This window comes from Triturus cristatus, chromosome 8 (assembly GCF_964204655.1).
Source record: "Triturus cristatus chromosome 8, aTriCri1.1, whole genome shotgun sequence".
Taxonomy (NCBI): domain Eukaryota; kingdom Metazoa; phylum Chordata; class Amphibia; order Caudata; family Salamandridae; genus Triturus; species Triturus cristatus.
The window spans coordinates 1,178,928,663-1,178,949,169 of record NC_140591.1 but is presented as its reverse complement, the minus strand read 5'-3'; the positions used below and the strand labels follow the sequence as shown (position 1 = coordinate 1,178,949,169).

General features: G+C 48.5%; 1 protein-coding gene across 1 annotated transcript in view; it reads left to right on the top strand.

Moving 5' to 3' along the window:
* LOC146805567 (cohesin subunit SA-2-like) overlaps window positions 1-20,507 on the top strand; it is a 627,511-nt gene that overhangs the window by 119,577 nt on the left and 487,427 nt on the right. The window contains exon 6 of the mRNA XM_085622843.1: window positions 4,047-4,118. Within this exon, the coding sequence (XP_085478969.1) occupies window positions 4,047-4,118 (72 nt within the window). The remainder of the gene's footprint in view (window positions 1-4,046; window positions 4,119-20,507) is intronic.

Genomic DNA, 20,507 nt, shown 5'->3' with positions numbered 1-20,507 from the left:
AAATGAAAATCTAGGGATTATATCCGAGAGACCAGAATCCGAGGTAGAAGTGAGGTATACTACTCCACGTCCTCCCGCAGGAGAGTCATCTTGTGGTGATCTCTCAGGACCCATAAATATTGGCCCCGAATATGTACTGCCTAGCCAACAATCCCGATCATGTCGAGGAAGGGATACAGGAGCTATACCCTTACAGTTAGAATTAGGTGGTGGGATCGATAAACATCCTGTTATGGAGCAGATAAGAGACCCCCAATGTAGCAAACTAACCTTTTTATCATGGAACATCGCGGGTCTATCAAATAAGGTAATGGACCCAATTTTCAGAGACTTCATTGATAGATTCGATGTTATTTGCTTGCAAGAGTCTTGGGAAAATAAAGAGATCCATATCGAAGGGTACCGCACATATTCCACTCCTGCAGTTCAGTCTAGAAGGGGCAGATCGTCGGGTGGCCTCTGTACATATATTTCTAACAACATAAATGCGACCATAAAGCTCCTGACTAATGACGGTTATGTTTTTTATCAGATCCTTTCCCTCCTTTTTGGAGGGAAACGACAAATCATCCTAATAAATTTTTATAATAACATTCCAAAGGAAGATTTTAAATGTGCTTTTGAGGATCTAAATAATTAGCTTCATTATGGGACAGACGTGGACCATAAAGACACGTGTATTATTTTTTTAGGTGATTTTAACTGTCATTTATGCCAACATAGTAGTACGGGTGCCTGTGGATTGTTAAATCAATCCGGTGAATGTTGTACTCATTTTGAGCACTCCTCGTTAGGTAATCTATTGAACGTTTTAATCTATGATTGGAATTTGGGATTTGTGAATGAGCTTTGCAACCCACAAATTAATTTTCAACCCACTTTTAATGGCCATGGACTGTGTTCTACAATAGATTTTATACTAACTACTACTAGCCATTGTTGCAACATCCTCACGTTTAATACCGAGGATATTGCTATGAGTGATCACTTTCCCATTAGTACTACATTTGATGCGGGGTTGACCAATGGAAAAATACCAAGCATAGTAGAAAATCTCTATGGTTATTCTATCCAACTGGCGAAAAGAAACGGATACGCTATAAAATGGAAAATGGTTGATCCTGTTAACTTCCTGCACAGCTTAATTACTGATCAATATCTTAATATACTGACATGCCTGGATGATTCCCCAGACCCCAATGCGGTCATTAGAGCTTTCCAGGAGATCGCTACGCAAATATCTAATAATTTGACCGGAACGCTTAGAGAAGGGGGAGGATCAAAAACAGAGGGCTGGTTTAATTCTGAATGCAGCAAAGCCCACGCAATCTTGAAACAATCCCTAAAAAAAACGCCTAGAAATCAATCAGAGGTCAGAGCAGCCAGATTAGCATATAAACTTACATTACGCAAACGAAAACAAGAGATCAAGGAGAATGCCTGGGCTGCCTTAGTAAAGGCGTCTTGCTTGAGAGATAACACTGCGTTTTGGAAAGCAGTAAATGCTCCCTTTTTCGTGGATAGAAAAGTTGACGTGATAGACCTGGCAATTGAACAATCTGTTTGGGTTGATCACTTCACTGAACTTTATAAGAAGGACGATTTGCCTAATCCACTAACCACTTACCAAAAAGAGTCGAATAATAGCGTGTCCACTTCAAATGTTGGCTTCCCTCTAGAGATCTCTTTTTCTGTCACGGAGATGGAATTAGCTTTATCTGAAAGTTCAAAAAACAAAGCCCCGGGACCGGACGGGATCCCCATAGATCTTTTTAAGGAAAATATCCCCCTTTGGGCCCCGCTCCTAACCAACTTATTAAACAGCTATAATAAAAAGGGTTTTCCTACTACTTGGCAGGAAGCGAAAATTGTCCCTATCTTCAAAAAGGGAGATCGTAACGATCCTAAATGTTACAGACCTATTTCGCTGCTCGATTCGCTGATGAAAGTAGCAGGTAGACTCATCCTAAACAGATTGCAAATATGGGCTAATGATAGTAACATTCTTTCTAAATTTCAATATGGCTTTAAGGAAGGATTAGGCACAGTCGAACAAGGACTCAATTTGGCTATAATAACTGCAAAATACACTATAGCTAAAAAGGGCAACCTCTTTATGACCTTTGTCGACTTAAGTTCAGCCTTTGACTGCTTAAGCCATGAGGTTTTATGGGCTACTCTAATCGCACTTGGCATTGATTTGAACATTTTAAATTTTATTAAAGAGTTGTATCGAGGAGCAGGAGCAATGGTCCGTTTTGGCAAAAAAGGGGAATGCACCAATAAATTTCCAATTTTGAAAGGTGTACTCCAGGGTTGTATCCTGGCTCCCTTTCTTTTTAATTTATACATAAATGGAGTGGCGGATTTTTTACTAAAGCAGAAAGTAGATTATCCCCAAGTTAATGGCGAGGCCGTTCCTATCTTATTATATGCTGATGATGCGGTTATCATGGCTAGAACCCAATTAGGCCTCCAAAAGGCGTTAACCAGTTTTTCAGCCTTTATGTCATCTAGGGTCTAAAAATCAACATTGGGAAAACTCTTACCATGAGCTGTACATCAATGACTAAAGTTCCTTGCAATACTTTTTTAAATCAGTCGAAGATAGAAATAACACATACCTTTTCTTATTTAGGGATTTTATTCAATTATAGGGGCACCTGGACACCAGCAGTTAATACTAGGAATTTAGCATTTGCTCGATCAATCCAAGTAAGGGAAAATATTTTCCTCCGGTATTTGTTAGCAGTTCCCAAGTCCACTTCTACGTATGTGTGCCACAAGGAATTGGATATAATTTATATGTCTGATCTGATCAAAATTAGTCCTTTGCTGTTGTGGTATAAGATATGGACTTCATTAGCTACCACCTTAAATAGAGCTGTTTTATTTGATTGCATTAATCTTGAAAGAGCAAAATATATTCAGTGGCTATCATACATAAAGGTCTTTTTAACTAACATGGGCCTACTAGATTATTTTAATAACCATACTTCACTTTCTACGATTTCGAGAAAGGAATTTAAAGGCCGCTGCCTTGCCTTCTTGGAAAATCAACGGTGGCTTAAAGAAAGGACTAAAAAATCGGTCTCACAACATCAGTTACTCCTCCAGGGATTTGGACTACAGCTTTATTTATTGCCAGACCAAACTTGTTATGACAGAATGTTATTGGCCCGCTTGAGAACGGGCTGTTATTATAGATTAATAACATTCCCTGATATAAACAACTGGTCGTCACAATTAATTAAATGCCCATGTGATGACCTCTCCGTCCAATCAACTATTCACAGTCTCTTGTTTTGTAAATTTTATGCGTGGGGGAGGAAAATACACTTGATTCCTTTATTAAAATTCTGGGGCCTAAGGCAATGTAGACCAGCTTTTATAAAACTGCTTATGCTCGAAGATGCAATGACTATTAATGCTGTATCTAAGTTTTTAAAATATGTAATTAGATGCAGATCTTCTATGTCCTAGTTCCCTTTGATTTTATGTGTAAACAAGAATATTTTATAACGATGTAATTAATTGGACTTATCCGTCTACTTTTTTTTTTTGTTTTTTTTTTTAAAACCTTTATTTCGAAATTCAGGACACAGCTATTCAGCCGACAGCCCGAAGGTTCGGCAGCATTGCAAGTTAGATACAGTAATGCGTCCCGGGTACAGTACGAAGAGTAATGCAAAGGTCCAATTTTAAATAAACACAGAAAAAAACACACTACAAACCCCAGCAAGGCAGAACATTGAAATCCCATGGCAAAAGCCCCCAGGGGAGGCAGGACCCCACTCATCTACTAATTATAAGACTGTGTGCGGAGGAAGAAGGGGAGCAGCAGAGGCCCAGAACGGCCGTCTACTTTTTTTAACATGTGAATGTTGTATTTACTGTGCTTTTATGGTTTTAAATATGAAATCGAATAAAGCTATCTTTGACTTGACTTGATTAATGTGTTGTAGAGTCATATATGTAGATGAGAGCTACAAAATAGGGACTTACTTATACACAAAAATAATTTTTTTTTTCTCTTTCCTTTGTAGGAAACTGGACTGCAGTTTAAAAAGTTCATGGCTTATCCTTGGATACTAACTGTTACGTGGCCTGTGGACATGGTGAGCTGACAGACAAATCTATGTGCTAATAACATTATTGACCTTAAAAGCAGACTGTAAGATCAGTTCCTTCCCCTCCATTAGCTCCTTCAATTGTGGCCTTAGGCGACAACCTTTTACAAGCTTTAATAACCGGGTTTACTTTTAATAATGATACATTACAATTGTATGACAGACAGAATCATAACACACATCCTGTGTTTAGAAATCTCCTTGAAGGGCGACACTCTTACGAAAAAAGGGCGCATCTTACTGACACTACAATGAATTGTGATTTATCCAAAAAGAAGACTCATAGCACCTTTAACGCCTAAATCAAAACATTATTACGTATTAGTATTATACACTTTTTTTGTTTACATTTTTCTGCCATCAGGGTGCAGTTCAAAATAGAACTAGGCAATATTTGATGTACGTTACTTGCTTTTGTTGTTGTTGTCTTTCCCAGAAGGAATTTACCTGCCCACTACTGAAGAATAAGGGAATGAGAAACTGTCTCCCTGCACCTTTGTATTTATTTGTGTTAATATAATTACGAATGTTATGTAGGCGGGGTTAAAGGAGCGTGCAGTAGGAGTTTTTTGTGTTTAGGGCCACATGTATCCAGTGCTTAATTTGTAAAATAATATGTGCTGGGGCTCTAACCAGGAGGCCGCTACACCTTGCACCACCGATTGCCTGTCATCACTGCCAATGACGGTACCAAAACACCTGCTAACCAGCTTTTTCACCTTCAAGTGCGACAGTTCAGATTATTCCTGGTCCCCAGAGCTAAAGAAATGGCGGGGGAAGCAGGAATTCGTATTTCTTAATGCATTTTGTGTTTATAAACGAACGATGTTCTGCTCAGCTCTAAATTAGATGAGCAGCGCCACCATGTGGCAGAGTGTCATAAGTGTGGTGATGATAGTTAAGTGCCGGAGGAGGAGGAGCCTAGCGCGCATCCAAGATGGTCGCGTGAGCACAGGGCTCCCCGGACCCTTTCTGCTCCTCGGAATATATCCTGAGACTATCCTGATTTGGTTTATGGAATCTGGGAGATGAAGACCAGCTGATCATATATCTCTTTTTAAAACTCTAATCGGACCTGGGAATCCTGAGTTGTCGTCGTCGGAACTTTTGGGACCCACCCGACGGAGGTGGCCGGGGTGAAGGTGACCCGTGGGGCCGGGCTGCAATTGAACAACAGCGGCCTCAGCGCGGTGCCAGTTGCCGATTCAGCACTTTCGGTTTCGGTTTTGGCCTTCAGGAGATCGGCTGGCGTGCGTGCTCGAGGTGGCGAGGTGCCTCCTGGGCCTCTGCCCGAGGCTTGCTTCCATCTGCTACTGGTGGGCCTAACGCCTCCGACCCCTACACCGACAGTTTGTGGTCCTTTTGCTGGCGCCCGCACACCTCTTGATCGGAGGTCCCATTGAGAGACGGCGCTCGCATGGCGGGCAAAGGGGGTCCGGAGGGGCGCCGGACCAAGGCTTCTCTGCGCGGGGGAGCGGTCCAGAGCAACAACATGGACCGCTACACCCAGGGCAGGGGGTCCCCTGGCGCTGCTGGCCTCTCCCCGGATGCTGCGGGGGGAGGCACGACCGTCTCTGCGGAACTTTCCCTGCAGGACATTATGGGCGCCATCGAGGGCATCAGGGAAACCATCGCGACGCAATATGAGGCCCTGGCCCGTAAGATCGACACTGTCGCGATCGATGTCACCCTGATTCGGGCCGACCTCTCCAAAACCAACGAGAGGGTCCAGGCCCTTGATACACGGACCTCCACCCTGGGTGCGGAGGTGTCGGATCTGCGGGCCGCGCTTGGGGACATTAGAGTGGTCAACGACCATATGGCCCGGCGGCTTGAGGACTTCGAGGGACGGGCCCGACGCAACAACATCCGCATCATTGGTGTACCGGAGTCCTCCGACGGCCGCCCGGTGGACCTCGTGGTCGAGGAACTTATCCTGCAACAGCTGTCCCCGGTTGGCCTAAGCAAATTCTTCGCCGTGGAGCGGGCCCATCGAGTTCCGGGCGGCCGGCCGCGTCCGGGGGCCCCCCCGAGGCCTATCGTGGCTAAACTGTTCCACTACAGGGACCGCGACGCTATTCTGCAGGCTTCACGGACCCGTGGCCCGGTCCGCTACGAGAACTCGACCATCAATTTTTATCCGGACTTCACGCAACTGGTCCAGAAACAGCGGATGGGATTCCAAGGGGTGAAGCGCCGTCTCCGCGAGCTAGGCCTGAAGTATTCGATGATCTACCCGGCGAAACTCCGAGTGGAGCATGGAGAGCGGACAGCCTTTTTTGACTCTCCTGTGGCCGCAAGTGACTGGCTGGACTCGCTGCCGGACGGGGGTGGCCGGCCTGGGCCCTCTGGGGGCACCGCAGGTGACGGGTCCCCTTAGACTGACATTTGGTCCTTGCTTTTGCGGTTTTGCACTGTACAGTTGGGTCTTACTTCTGTTGCATACTGTGTCTTACCAGGACCCGTGAGGGGTGCGGGCGGGTTCGGGTCCCTTTCCTCCTCCGGGGTCTTTTTGTAGAATGGGGTTAGGGGGGCGACAGGCACACTGCAAGTTGGGGGGGGTCTTTGGCCCGCAGGGGTGCAGGGTGGGGGGAGTTGGACTTGGGGTGGGGTTGGGGGGGAAGAGGGGTTGTTTTGTTGTGTGTTTTTTGTTTACAGGGCGAGGTATTGATTTTTGTTCATATTTGGGAACCGTGCTGCGGGCTGGGGGCCTCTTGATCTACTGGAGGGGATGGGGGGAGACGGGTTGAGGCTTATGTCATGGAACGTCAATGGGTTGGGGGACCGTATTAAGCGGGGTGTTGTACTGCAATATTTGCGTCGTGTGACTCCTGATGTGGTGTTTCTCCAGGAGACGCACTTGGTCGGCAATGTCTGCCATGCGATGAACAGGGGGGGATACCGCCTCGTAGCCCATTCTGGTTTCACAACTGGCTCCAGGGGGGTGGGCATTCTCCTGCGAACCTCCCTTCCGGTGGAGATCACGAGGATAGTCTCGGATGACAGAGGGCGCTATGTGTGTTTGATTGGGAGGTGGGAGGGGCAGCCCCTTACCCTGGTTTCAGTCTACGTCCCCCCGGGCCTCCAGAACTCCACCTTTACTGACTTGGGTCGAATGCTGCTTGACCTTCCGGACGGCCTCCTGCTCATGGGCGGGGACTTTAATTCTGTGGTTTCGGGTGAACTGGATCGTCACCCACCAAGGACCCTCCCCGCTGCCCAGTCATGGCTGGGTGGGATGTTGGAGACCTTCGGCTTGGTGGATAGTTGGAGACTAATGCATCCGACCCAGTGTCAGTTCACCTTTCATTCGGGGGCGCATGGGAGTCTCTCCAGGTTAGACTACTTCCTTATGCCCGCGGCGCAGACTGGTCGGATTCGAGAGGTCAGACACCTGGCGCGTGGTATCTCCGACCATTCTCCGCTGTGGCTTCTCTTTGATACCGGGTCGCGGTCCGCAGGACGGATAGCTCCTATCAACCCCTGGTACCTGCGGGACCCTGCGACTCGTGACAGCCTGGTTAAAGCCATGGACCAATACTTCAGTGAAAACGAGGGGTCGGTGTCGTCTGCGTTGTCCCTTTGGGAAGCCTTTAAAACTGTGATACGCGGACACGCCCTCGCCCAGATAGTGGTGGCCAAGAAGGTTAGGAGCGAGGCGGTGGTGAAGCTGGAGACTGACATCTCGGGGCTGGAGTCGGCCTTGGAGGCGAATGTTACTCCGGACGGGCTACATGCCCTTAGCCTGAAACAGTTCGAATATAGGTCCCTGGTCACTGACGCGGCCAAAACTATGTATAGGGAGCAGCAGGGCCGATTGTATGACGCAGGGGACAAGGCGGGAAAGTTGATTGCGTGGCTGGACAAAAAGGAGAGAGTGAATCGTGTGGTCCCCGAGTTGCGTGCTGCGGATGGTGTGTGTGTGACTGAGCCGGATGAGATTGTGGAATGTTTCGCTGACCACCTCCGGGCGGTGTACTCCCCGGTGACTGACAGGGATGAGGATGACTCTCGCCTCCTACTGAGAGATATTGCTCTGCCCGGCCTGTCCGCTGAGGACCGGGAGCGGCTGGACGCCCCCTTGTCGTCGGATGAAATAGCGACCGCGATTCGTTCCCTTCGCTCGGGCAAGGCTATGGGTCCTAACGGTCTGCCCATTGAACTATACAAATTGCGTCCTGATAAGCTTGCGCCCTTCCTCAGCCGCATGTTCCGCGACTCTCTTGCGGCGGGTTCCCTTCCGGCCGACCAGCGCTTGGCCACTATAGTCGTTATCCCCAAGGAGGGCAAGCCGCGAGACCGCTGTACTTCTTACCGGCCTATCTCACTGCTCAATGCGGAGCCTAAAATCCTGGCGAAAGTCCTGGCCAATCGATTGTTGAGTGTCGTGTGCGACCTTATTCATCCGGACCAATGCGGCTTTATCCCGCACCGCAACACCGCTTTAAACTTGCGGCGTCTTCACGGTGCCCTTGCCAGGGCGGAGTTCCTCTCCGAACCGGCCGTGCTGGTTTCTTTGGATGCCACGATGGCCTTTGACACTATTGAGTGGCCATTCCTCTGGGCCGTCTTGGATAAATTCGGCTTTGGAGAGGGATTTATTGGCTGGGTGAGGCTCCTTTACACGGGACCCATGGCTCAAGTGGTGGTGAATGGGCGTGTCTCTCGGCCCTTTGCCCTCGGCAGGGGCACGAGGCAGGGGTGCCCGTTGTCCCCGTTGCTTTTTGCTCTCGCCCTGGAGCCACTCGCTGCCTGGCTCCGTTGGGAGCCCTCGCTTAGAGGGATCCGGTGGGGCCCGGGCTTCGAAGATCGGGTCTCGCTGTATGCGGACGACATTCTCCTGTATCTCACCTCACCGCGGCAGTCACTCTACGTCCTCTTTGACGTTCTGACCTCCTTTGGGAACAATTCGGGTCTCACGATCAATTGGTCTAAATCCTGCATTTATCCCATTTCCGGTGGTCCTCCTCTCCTGCCGCCTCGGCTCCCGATTCAAATATCTCTGAGCGGCTTTAAGTACCTGGGGATATACGTTTCGCTGGACCCGGTGGCTCGCTATGAGCAGAATCTCCTGCGTCCACTTCGGCGACTGCGGGAGGACACGGCCCGGTGGTGCAGGCTCCCCCTGTCCCCGCTGGGTCGGGCCGCGCTGTTTAAAATGATGTCCCTTCCCAGGTTCCTCTATGCACTCCAGAACTCCTTCGACGTTATCCCAGTGGCCTACTTTCGGGAGGTGGAGAGCCTGCAGAGGAGACTGGTGTGGGACGGGCGGGCGCGTATTGCTCTTGCCAAGCTCACTCTCCCCTGGTATGACGGGGGCATCGCGCTTCCTGACATTCGCAGGTACTATTGGGCCTCGCAGCTATCTGCCATTAACCACGCCACGTATGCGCCCGGCTTGAATCCGGCGTATGAGATGGACAAGTTCCTGCTTCCCGGCGGGAACTACTACAGGGCACTTTATTCCCGCCTGGCTGGCCGGACCCTTACGGGTCCTACTAAGATTGCTGTGCGGACCTGGAGGGCTGCCACTGCGGCCATGGGCTGGAGTGAGCGATTAACATGTGCTACTCCCTTGTTTGCCTCCGACCGCCTGGGCAGCTTGTGGACCACGAAGGGGTTTGACCAGTGGGACACGATTGGTATCAGCAAAGTGGGAGACCTGTGGCACAAGGGCGCGGTCAAGACTTTCGCGGTGCTCCAGGCCGAATACGAGCTGACCGACAGGGAGTTCTTCCGCTACGCCCAGGTTCGACACGCCCTGCTCTCGGTCTTCGGGGAGATCCCTGTTTCCTCGCCCCTCGAGGACCGCATACTTGACGGACATGTCCCTGATAGTACTATTTCTTTAATTTATAAAAAATTAATTAATCACCGGGCGGACCTTTTTGTGCGCCTTCGGGAGGCTTGGACTGGGGATGGGGTGGAATTGGACGACGAAGATTGGCAGTCTGCACTGTCGTCCCCCAAGGAGGTTGCCATTCCGGCTCGTCTCCGGTTGGTACAGCTCAAGATTCTCCACCGGGTGTATGTGACGGGTCCGCGCTTGGTCTCGATGGGATTTTCCGGCGACGGGCTCTGTAAGCGAGGCTGTGGGCTCAGCGCCACCTTTCTTCATATCCTTTGGGAGTGCCGCGAGGTGGCGGACTACTGGCGCCGGGTCCACACGGTTATGGGACAGGTCACTGGGGTTGTGCTGCTGCCAGAGGTGCGTCGCTGTGTCCTGAATGTGTGGGAGCCCAATGACTACAGCGCGGCTCAGACTCGGTGGGCGGCCCTAGGGAACATGATTGCCAAGAGGGACATAGCGCAACTTTGGGGCGCTCAACGGCCGCCCACCGTGTCAGTGTGGAAGGAGAATATGGACTGGTGTATGTTTAGGGAGAAGACAGTGTATGTGGCCCGTGGCAAGCCGGGGGCATGGGGTAGAATTTGGGGGCAATGGAACGCGTATCGCGGAGGCATCTGTACGCCCCCCCTGGTAGACACTGATATCGCCATGTCCCCCTGACCCTTGATGGCTCCTGGCGCCTTTTGGAACAACTACATATGGACGTTCATCTCCCTTGACCCCCTCCCCCCCCCCTCCGTCCCCGGCCTCCCGGTACTCCTCTCTTTAGCGGTTTGCTCAATTGTCCTGACTGGAGTTTCCCGGGGGGAGCCTGAACCGCACTGGTTTCCCTCATAACTCGCCTTTTATTTTTTATTGTTTGTCTTTTTGTTTTTATGATTGTTGGACTTACGCTTCCTGTTCCTCGAGAACTATCTGGAGCCACTGCGGGGCAGTGCCCTGGGAACTGACTGTAGCCTTGATATGTGTAGCTTTCCTTCTGTACCTAGCGGCCGGCCCGGGTGGTTGTAGGCCCGTACTTGTAACCGAATTATTGCTCAATAAAAACTTTTTCAAAAAAAAAAAAAAAAAAAAGTGCCGGAGCCGAGCACCGGAAAGCACCGGCTCAAATTAATCACTGCCTGTATCAAAATAGCATTTTGTGATTTCCAAATAGCGATTTTTACAGAGTCGCTATTTGGTAATCGTGAAATGTTATGGAATCACTTAAGATTTAGAGATTTCTTAATATTATCAAATAGTGATTCTGTAAATAGGTAATTGCTTTTGTGTAAAACTAGTCTATTTGTTCCTATGGGCCTAAGGCCCTTGGGTGCGAATGGTTTTGCATTAGCTAATTTGCGATTACCTAATTGGTAATCACAAATTGTGTAATGCAAAACCAAGCGTGCCCGGGGGCCTATGGCCCCCTGAAGCAACCCCCCAAACTCCCCAAAAAATGTGCACAGGTAAAATGGACACATGACCGTAAGCATGTGTGCGCTACACGGCACTTTGAAAAATGCTTTTTTTTTTAATGCATTTTCAAAAGTTGCACATCGTTACCATCGACTTGGAGTCGATCGTAATAGCATTTCCTAAATTCAAATTTAGCATTTAGAAAATGCTTGGTACATTGCTTAGAGAATCGCAAATTGCGATTCCCTATTTGTAGTCGCAATTGTAGGTAATCGGAAAAAATTGCAATGACCTAAAATGCACTGCCAAAGCCATTCATACATCTTGAAAGTCTGTTTGGTATTCGCCAACTGCCGAATTCAGCAATTCACACCGTTTGCGAATGTAAAATACGTTGATGCATGTGGCCATTAGTTTTCCGTGTTTAGCGTTTCCTGTAAAAAGAATTGACCAGCATTAGCTCATCAAACGCTCTCTGGTGGGAAATAAATCATTAAAGGACTTGAGTCAAACTCTAGACAGACATACGAGCATGAGTCCCGCGCTTGTCATCTCAGAAATATTCTACAAGTCACGGTGATCAAAGATAAGGAAACATCGCGGCATACAAGAGAAGTGTATATTTGTCATTCTTTTGACACCCACACCATCTACTGTACAAAGGAGAGCATTACATCTGGAGAGAACTCAACTGTATGTCTTTAAATGAGTAAATACGAATACCTTTCAAATATTTTACCAGCTTAGATACTGGAGGTACTATTTAACAATTAAAAACCTGTATTTTAACTGTGCAAATTTTCATTGATGTGGAACTGAAAATCCCAAAGACTGATTTTGAACAATCTGTCACGGAAGGTGCTCAAGCCATAACTCAAACCACCTTATTTCCTGCCCCAGCCTGGTCAACCAGTAACAGAATGGGAAGGCTGGATAGATATTTTGAAAACTATAGCAGTAGATGGTTAGAGTTTTACTCCAGAATGGAATTTTTTTTTACTAATAAATGCTTTAGTAAAGGAAAAACAGCATACATTCAAGTTTTTACCAACTGCAGTAGATCTTCACCATCCAATATCAGACGTTAAAAAGAAGCAAAACAAAGATTAGAAATGAGATATACAAAATCAATGAATGTAGCAAAGACAAGACACACATTTTATTCACAGCCACAAAGGTCGTATGAGATGGTGGAAGAGTTTGGAGCACAATTGAGAGAGTTGGCAATAATGTGCCAATTCCGGAGCAATGACAGATGAACTGATAAAAGACCTGCTAATTGTGCAATGGCACAAAAAAACTGCAAGAGAGACTTTGGGCAGCAAGGAACCCAGCACTAAAGTAGGCTATTGAAATAGCAAAGATTGTCAAGGAATCATCCGCATGTATGAAGGAGATGGAGCACAAAGACAAACAAGATGAAGAAGTTGCAGCGACTGAACATATGAATAGTGATGTGAATTGGACTAGTAAAAACATAGGAAATAGTTACTATGCTGAAATGCCTATGGGGAGTGGGGCAGTTGGGAAAAAGAAAGTGGCAGCGAAACAATGCTGAAGATGTGGAAGTAACTACCGCTCTTCAGATTTCAAAAATGTGTTTTATGTGAGACAAGTGGTGTAGAAGATGTGACAAAAAGGGGCCCTTTGCCAGAGTTTGCAGAAGTAATAGCAAAGGAAATGTAGCAACAGTAGAAGATGAAATCTAGACAAAGGAAGTGTGCAGGAAGGAGATGAGAATGAGAATTCAGGAAAAAAAGAATAAACCCAAGGCATCTTTCACTCGTAATGATAAATTAGTTGATCTAATGGTGGACTCAAGATCAATGTTTACCATAGTGCCTGGGGATGTGTGGGAGAGAATGTGGGGGAAGGAGTGTGTTATAACCAAAATATATTAATCTTACAAGATTTCAGGGAAGTTCAATTGATGTTTTGGTATTTATGAAGTCAGTTATAATGTTTAAGGACAGGATGATACCAGGGACATTTTATGTAGCAAAGTCAGGGCCACCAATAGTAGAATGGTTACACCAATACAACATAAACATTGTTATCATCTTGAGAGGTAGAGACCAAGTGATGGTTGTTGAAGGTGTAGAAGATACAGATGTTGAGACGGTGTTGGAAAAGTCAAGGATGTATTTGATGCCAAGTTGGGAGCACTGAAGGGTTATGACCATAAAATGTTTTTGAAGGAAGGGGCTATACTGGTGAGACATAAACCAAGAAAGATACCAGTATTATACAGGAAAGAAGTAAAAGAGTTGCTTGAGGAGATCGTTCATAATGTGTAATGGAGCCCATTGAGTAAGCCCAGTGGTTTTCACCAGTGGCCATTACCAAAAAACAATGGGAGGTTGCATTTTTGTGTTGACCTTCGTTCTTTGAATCAAAATATAGTGGTCGACAGTTTTCCTTTGCCAAATATTACATAGATGGTGCTAATGTTGAAGAATCCAAAGTACTTTTGGAAATTAGACCTCAAAAGCACTTTCCACCAGATAAAGTTACACCCTGACTCAAAGGCACTCACTGCTTTTATAATAACAAAAGGGATGTTTGAATTCAACCGCCTTCCTTTTGGTCTTGCTAGTGCTGCCAGTATATTCCAACGCTTGATGGCAGATATATTTAAAGGCCAAAATAATATTGTGTTCTTTCAGGATGGCATTCTGGTATTTTGGGAAACCTTAGAAGAGCACAGAATAGTTTTGTAACAGGTACTGTTCAAATTGAAAAGGCTGGTTTTAGATTGAGACGAGAGAAGTGTTTTTTCCTGCTACACAAGGTGGAATCACTAGGCTATATGATCTGTGCCCAAAGAGTGAGACCGAAATGAGATTTAGTTAAGGCTATAAGGGATGTACCACAATTAAGATCTTTTATGGGTCTTATGGAATATAATGCAAAATTTGTAAATGGATTTGCACATAAGACTGAACCAATGAGGTCATTGCTAAGAAAGGGAAATCATTTGTGTGGTTACACAGGCAAGAAAAAGCTTTCAAATCAGTTAAAAAGGACATAGTGAATGCTGATATTTTGGTGCAGTTTGATGTTAAGAAAAGGACCCGTGTGACTGTTGCAAGCGCAGTTGGAATAGGAGCGGTTTTGACGAATGGGAGTGTAGAGAGAATGCTGGCTTTTGTTTCTTTCTCATTGACAGATGCAGAGAGAAGAAACTCTGTCAATGAGAGGGAAGCACTTGCAGCTGTGTAGGTCCTGAAGTACTTTAGAGCCTACATTTGGGGGTTAAGTGTAACTCTTAGGGCTGACCACAAGCCATTACTGAAAGTATTGTTTGTTGCCAGGTGGGTTAAAGAATGTGTCGGCTAGCCTAGCTGGGCTTGCTTCAAGACTGCTATATTTCAAGTACAAGTTAGAATATATTCCAGGGTTGTGTAGTAAACAAGCAGACTGTCTATCTCGGTTACCGTTGCCTGCACATGGGGAGGATGAAGCTGTAGAGGTCGAAGAAGTGATTGCCAGTGTGGATGATGTAGTAGTAGAGTGTGAAGGAGCAATAACACAGGCGAAATGGATGCGTGCCCTTGAAGAAGAGGAGATTTTACATGAGGTTATAAGATTGTTGGTGAAGACAAGTAGTGTAAGATAGAGTTGTGTTAGAGTTGCAGTGAGACCCTATTGTAAAATCTTGAATGAGGTGTCTATTTGTCGAAATGAAATGTTACTCCAGTATTGGAACTTTCATAGATTCCCATAGCTTGTATCATTCGCCGTCGTCGAAATGGGAGTCTCGGTACCCAAAATAATCTAGCAGTAGGTTCAAAAAAGAAAGAAAGAAGGCCTAGGCCTCATTCCCTTTTGTAGCATATCTACCTCTTTTTGTAAAAGAGACCAAAATAAAGCAACAACCAATCAGATTAGCCTCACCCCACAGAACCTTCCTGAGAGAACCTCAGAGCCTCAGATTTTCTACCGCACGTTGTGCATAGGGAGTCTCCTTTGAGCTCTGCTCACTTCAACTCTGTTGACTGCTTTTTTCCAAAATATTTACTTCAAAATTGTTGGTGTTTCATTCAGGAATGTCTGACAAGGAGAACAAAGCCCTTTACAAGCCTTGTTCCACCTGTGGCAAAAAGAGACTGTACGTGGAGGACAGGCATAAGGACTGCATTTATTGCCTGTACCCGGATCATAAGGCTGCAGAATGCAAGATCTGCCGCACCTTCTCTACGAAAACGCTTCGGGACCGTGAGGGTAGTCTTCTCACGTGGCTCCAGAAGGTGAAGTCAAGGAAGGGTGCTCTGTCCAGTGACAGTGAGGACTCATCATCTGGCACCTCCTCTCGCAGGTCAGTGAAAAGGGGTAGGGCTTCCCCTTCACCATCCTCTGAACGTCCTGTTAAGGTCTCAAAAACGACCCCCGTGAGTCTGAGAGCCGGAGTCCGAGTGAATCTCCTCACCACGGTGCAAAGGAGAGGGAAGGACTATCTGCAGCCCCAGCAGTGGTAGAATCCTCTAAGGCGTTTAAGAAGCCCTCTTCCCTATCTTCTGAGAAGTCAGAAAGACTCTAGATCGTCGACGACGTCGCTGAAGACTCCGTTGACGAAGGCTTCCAAACCTCCAGTGAAGAAAGTTTCACCGTCGACAGTGCCTTCTATTCCGACATCGACGTCAGCGTTGACGGGAGCGTCGACGATGATACTGGCGACGACTAGGGTGTCGATGACGGTGACGGAGACAACGGTGTCGTCCACGAGAGCTATGACGACGATGACGGCGGCAGGAGTGTCGACGGTCTCGTCGACGGCAGTGTCGACGCCGCCCATCTCTTCATCGATGATTCAGCCGTCGACGGTGCAGCTTCCATCAACGATGGTTTCTCTTTCAACGCCGACGGTACCGTCGACGACCTCGTTGACGGAGAGGATTACAATATCCTTAAAACGTATAACGCCTAATATGACATCACCAAGGAGGGTGGCCCCCTTGCCTCCCACACTAGTGCTCGAAGAAGAAGAGGACTCTGATGGGGATGATCAGGATTCGTGTGTCTATGCCCATAGTCCCTCACAATTATTGGTCAAATGTCAGGACACTGATTCAGAGGGCGACTACACTCCTGGGTACTCCTATCAACCATCCTATGATCGTCAGGACAGAGCAGGCCCCAGGGTATGGTTGTGGTTCCTTCTTCGCTCCTGGCAGATCTCCAGGGCATGTTACACGATTATCGGAAGAGGTTTTCACAAGCTCCTCCTCCTCCGTCTTCAACTTTTTCTGCTGTGCACACTGTGCCTACTCCATCGGCTCCTGCAGTGTTTTGACCGGGACAACCGCCTCAGATAGTTTCACAACCGCAACTTTCCAGTGCAGGTTTACCTCCTGTGGACCCGGATATTCATGATGATTCCTCGGACGAGGAGCAGGATACTGGCCACACGTCTAACCAGTGTGCTTAGTGGGAGGACTATGTAATCCCGGATCCTGCTTCACCTAATCCTGATCCGGTGGATTATCCCCCGTCAGATATTGGGGGTTTTCACAAGCTGATGGAAAGAGCCTCCAGTAGATTCCAGCTTCCTATGCCGTCAGTTCAAATGGAATGCTTCCTGTATGATTTCAAGGAGTCCTACAGGAAAGTGGTTCGTTTCATTCCCATTGTTGGCCATATATTGGACGAGGGTTTGAAGGCAATGAAGAACCCGGCTACGGTTATTCCGGTTTTGCCGCGCCTCGAAAAGAAGTACAAGGCGCCTGAGGATAGTCCAGCGTCCTTGATTGGTCAGCCGAAGCCGGATTCGGTAATTTCCCAGGCGGCGCAACGAAAGTCCCGTAATCCTTCTGCACTACTAACCACCCCTCCTCATAAAGAAGGCAGGTGCCTTGATAATGCGGGGAAACGTTTTTCCTCTATGGCGAGTCTTTTAGTACGAGCTGCTAATGCATTGGCGATCCTCGGCAGGTACGATCGCCAAATGTGGTGCGACCTTTCGCCTTATTTGGACCAGCTCCCACCGGAGGCCAAGACGGAGGCTAAGAAGATTCTACAGGAGGGGGAGGCTACGTCGGCGGAAGTGATCGACTGCGCCATGGATATCGCCACAACAGCTTTCCGTGCACTGGCAGGTGCAGTTGTTCTTCGTCGGCAGGGCTGGCTCCGGGCGACTTGGTTCTGACCGGAGGTTCAGAACAAGATCCTGGACCTCCCGTTTGATGGTGAGGCATTGTTTGGGAAACATGTCGATGATGCCCTCCTGGACATTAAAAAAGATACGGAGACTGCGAGGTCTCTAGGCAATCTTCAATATCGTAAGGTTCCTTTCCGTGGGGCCAGAGGGAAGAGTAGCACATCCTACAGAGGCTCATACCAACAGCAACGGTACTCTTCTTATGGTTCAACATCTCAGTCGTATCGCCCACAGTACCAACAACGGCAAGGCCAGACCTCGTCTTTCTCTCGCTCAAACACTAGAGGAAAACAGAATCGCCAGGGGCGTGACACCTCCATGAGACAATAGCGGCGTTCTGGATCTGCCTACTGTACCCACCTCCCCGTTGACACCTGTGAGAGGCAGGGTGTCTCAATACCTCCACAACTGGGCCCGGATAACATCAGACCATTGGGTGCTCAACATCATTCAAGATGGTCATACGCTGGAGTTTCTTCAAATACCACCTTCCAAGCCCCCTGTCGCTATGCCTTCAAAACATCTGCGTCTCTTAAGGCTAGAAGTTCATCAGATGCTCCTCAACGGAGCGGTGGAGCCGGTCCCCCTGTCTCAGAGGGGGGACGGTTTCTACTCCAGGTTTTTCCTGGTCAAGAAGACGCCGGAGAAATGGCGCCCCATTTTAGATCTCAGGGAGCTCAACACCTATCTCATCAGTCAACCCTTTCGGATGGTCTCTCTCCAGGATATCTTACGTCTCCTCAACCCCGGAGATTTCATGGCCACTCTCGATCTCGAGGATGCGTATTTTCACATCCCCATTCATCCAGCCCACAGGAGGATTCTACGATTCACAGTAGCAAAGAGCCACTTCAAATTCAAGGTTTTACCCTTTGGACTTCACTCTGCCCCAAGGATCTTTACCCAGGTGCTGGCGCCGGTAGCAGCTTTCCTCAGGAAACAGCATTTTCAAATCTTTCCCTACCTGGACGATTGGTTGTTGAAGGCTCCGTCCAGGCGAATAGCGGTGGAGACAGTCGGGCATGTACGACTCTGTTCAGCAATCTGGGTCTGACTCTCAATAGGGAGAAGTCGTTGCTCCGTCCAAGAGAGCACGGTTCCTAGGGGCTATCTTTTTTTTTTTTTTTTTTTTTTTTGAAACCTTTATTGCAGAAGTCAAAAGAGATACAAAAATGGGCCTACAACCTTCAGGCCGGCCGCTAGCAAACAATAAGAGCATAGAATACAAGTGGGAAACACACGCTGCAGCGTGAGAGAGATCACAGGAGTTGGAAAGAAAAAACGTTGGCGGCCACACCGTCTGGACCCCCCAGATGGCGGTTCCATTTTTATGTAAGAAATAACAAACAAATCCACAAGGCAGCAAGAAGTCGAAGCAGCAGTATGAGCTCCCCTGGGGAGGTCCCTACCGATACACAGGAAGAGCGGGGGGGGACAGGCCGGAGCGGAAACAAAGTGGACTCAGTACCCAGAACCAAGGAGACAAGGAGACTAGGGAGACGGGGCCAGTGCCAGATCAGGCGTCAGCGGCGGGGTACAAATTCCGCCACGGTAGGAGTTCCAGGGGCCCCATACTTTCACCCATTTCCCAGGCTTACCTCTCGCGACATACACCACTTTTTCCCGAAACATACACCAATCCATGTTGTCCTTCCATGCCGAGATCGTTGGCGACCTCTGGGAGCCCCACAATTGCGCTATGTCACGCTTGGCCACCATATAGCCCAGAGTCACCCAGCACGTCTGCGGCACTGAGTAATCAGTCGGCTCCCACACATTTAGCAGACACCTCCTCGCCTCAGGAAGCAGCGGCACATGTGTGACCGCCCGCAACACAGCATGCACACCACACCAGAATCGCGCCACCTCCGGACATTCCCACAAAATATGGACGAAGGTCCCTAAGGAACCACACCCACGCTTACACAACCCATCCACGGAATATCCCATACGCATCAGACCCGGCCCCGTAACATAGACCCTATGGAGTATTTTGAGCTGGACGAAGCGAAGGCGGGCCGGTATGGCCACCTCTTTCGGGGAGGCCACCGCAGACACCCAGTCCTCGTCGTCCAGCTCCAATCCATCGACGACCCACGCCTCACGAAGGCTAGTCAACAGTCCCGAGCGATCGTTGATGAGCTTTTTGTAAATCAAGGAAATCGTGCCGTCCGGCACATGCCCATCTAGCACTCTATCTTCCAGAGGGGAGTACTCCGAGATGGAGGCAACATCCGGGAATACGAAGACCAGCGCGTGACGGACCTGTAGATATCGAAAGTACTCCCTGTCCTGCAACTGGAATTCCGCCTGCAGCACATCGAACGTTTTGAATCCCCCCCTCGTCCAGAGATCGCCCACCCTGCTGATGCCTATCATGTCCCACTTCTCAAAGCCCTTCGAGGTCCACAGGGAGCCCAGCCGCTCAGAGGCATACAGTGGCGTCGCCCGGGTCAATCGATCCTTCCACCCCATCGCCAAGTTTGCCGCGTGCCACACCCGTACCATGACCCGCGTAGGGCCCGTCAGACGCGCGTTGAGCGATCGAGAATAAAGCGCCCGATTATAGTCACCACCCGGCAGTAATAGTTTATCCATCTCAAAGGCCGGGTTTAGAGCGGGCCCGTAAAGGCCGTGGTTTATCGCGGCCAGCTGGGAGGCCCAGTAGTACCGTTTGATGTCTGGGAGGGCGACCCCCCCGTCATACCACGGGAGTGTCAGCTTCGCAAGGGCGATACGCGGCCTCCCATCCCAGAATAGGTGGCGCTGCAGACTCTCCACCTCGCGAAAGTAGCGCGCCGGGACAACGTCCATCGTGTTCTGTAAAGCATATAGGAAACGTGGCAGCGACATCATCTTAAACAATGCCGCACGGCCAAGCGATGAGAGCGGCAAGCGCCTCCAACGCGCCACGTCCTCCTTCAGGCGCTGGAGGGGGGGGAGCAAATTTTGTTTATATCGGGCCTCAGCG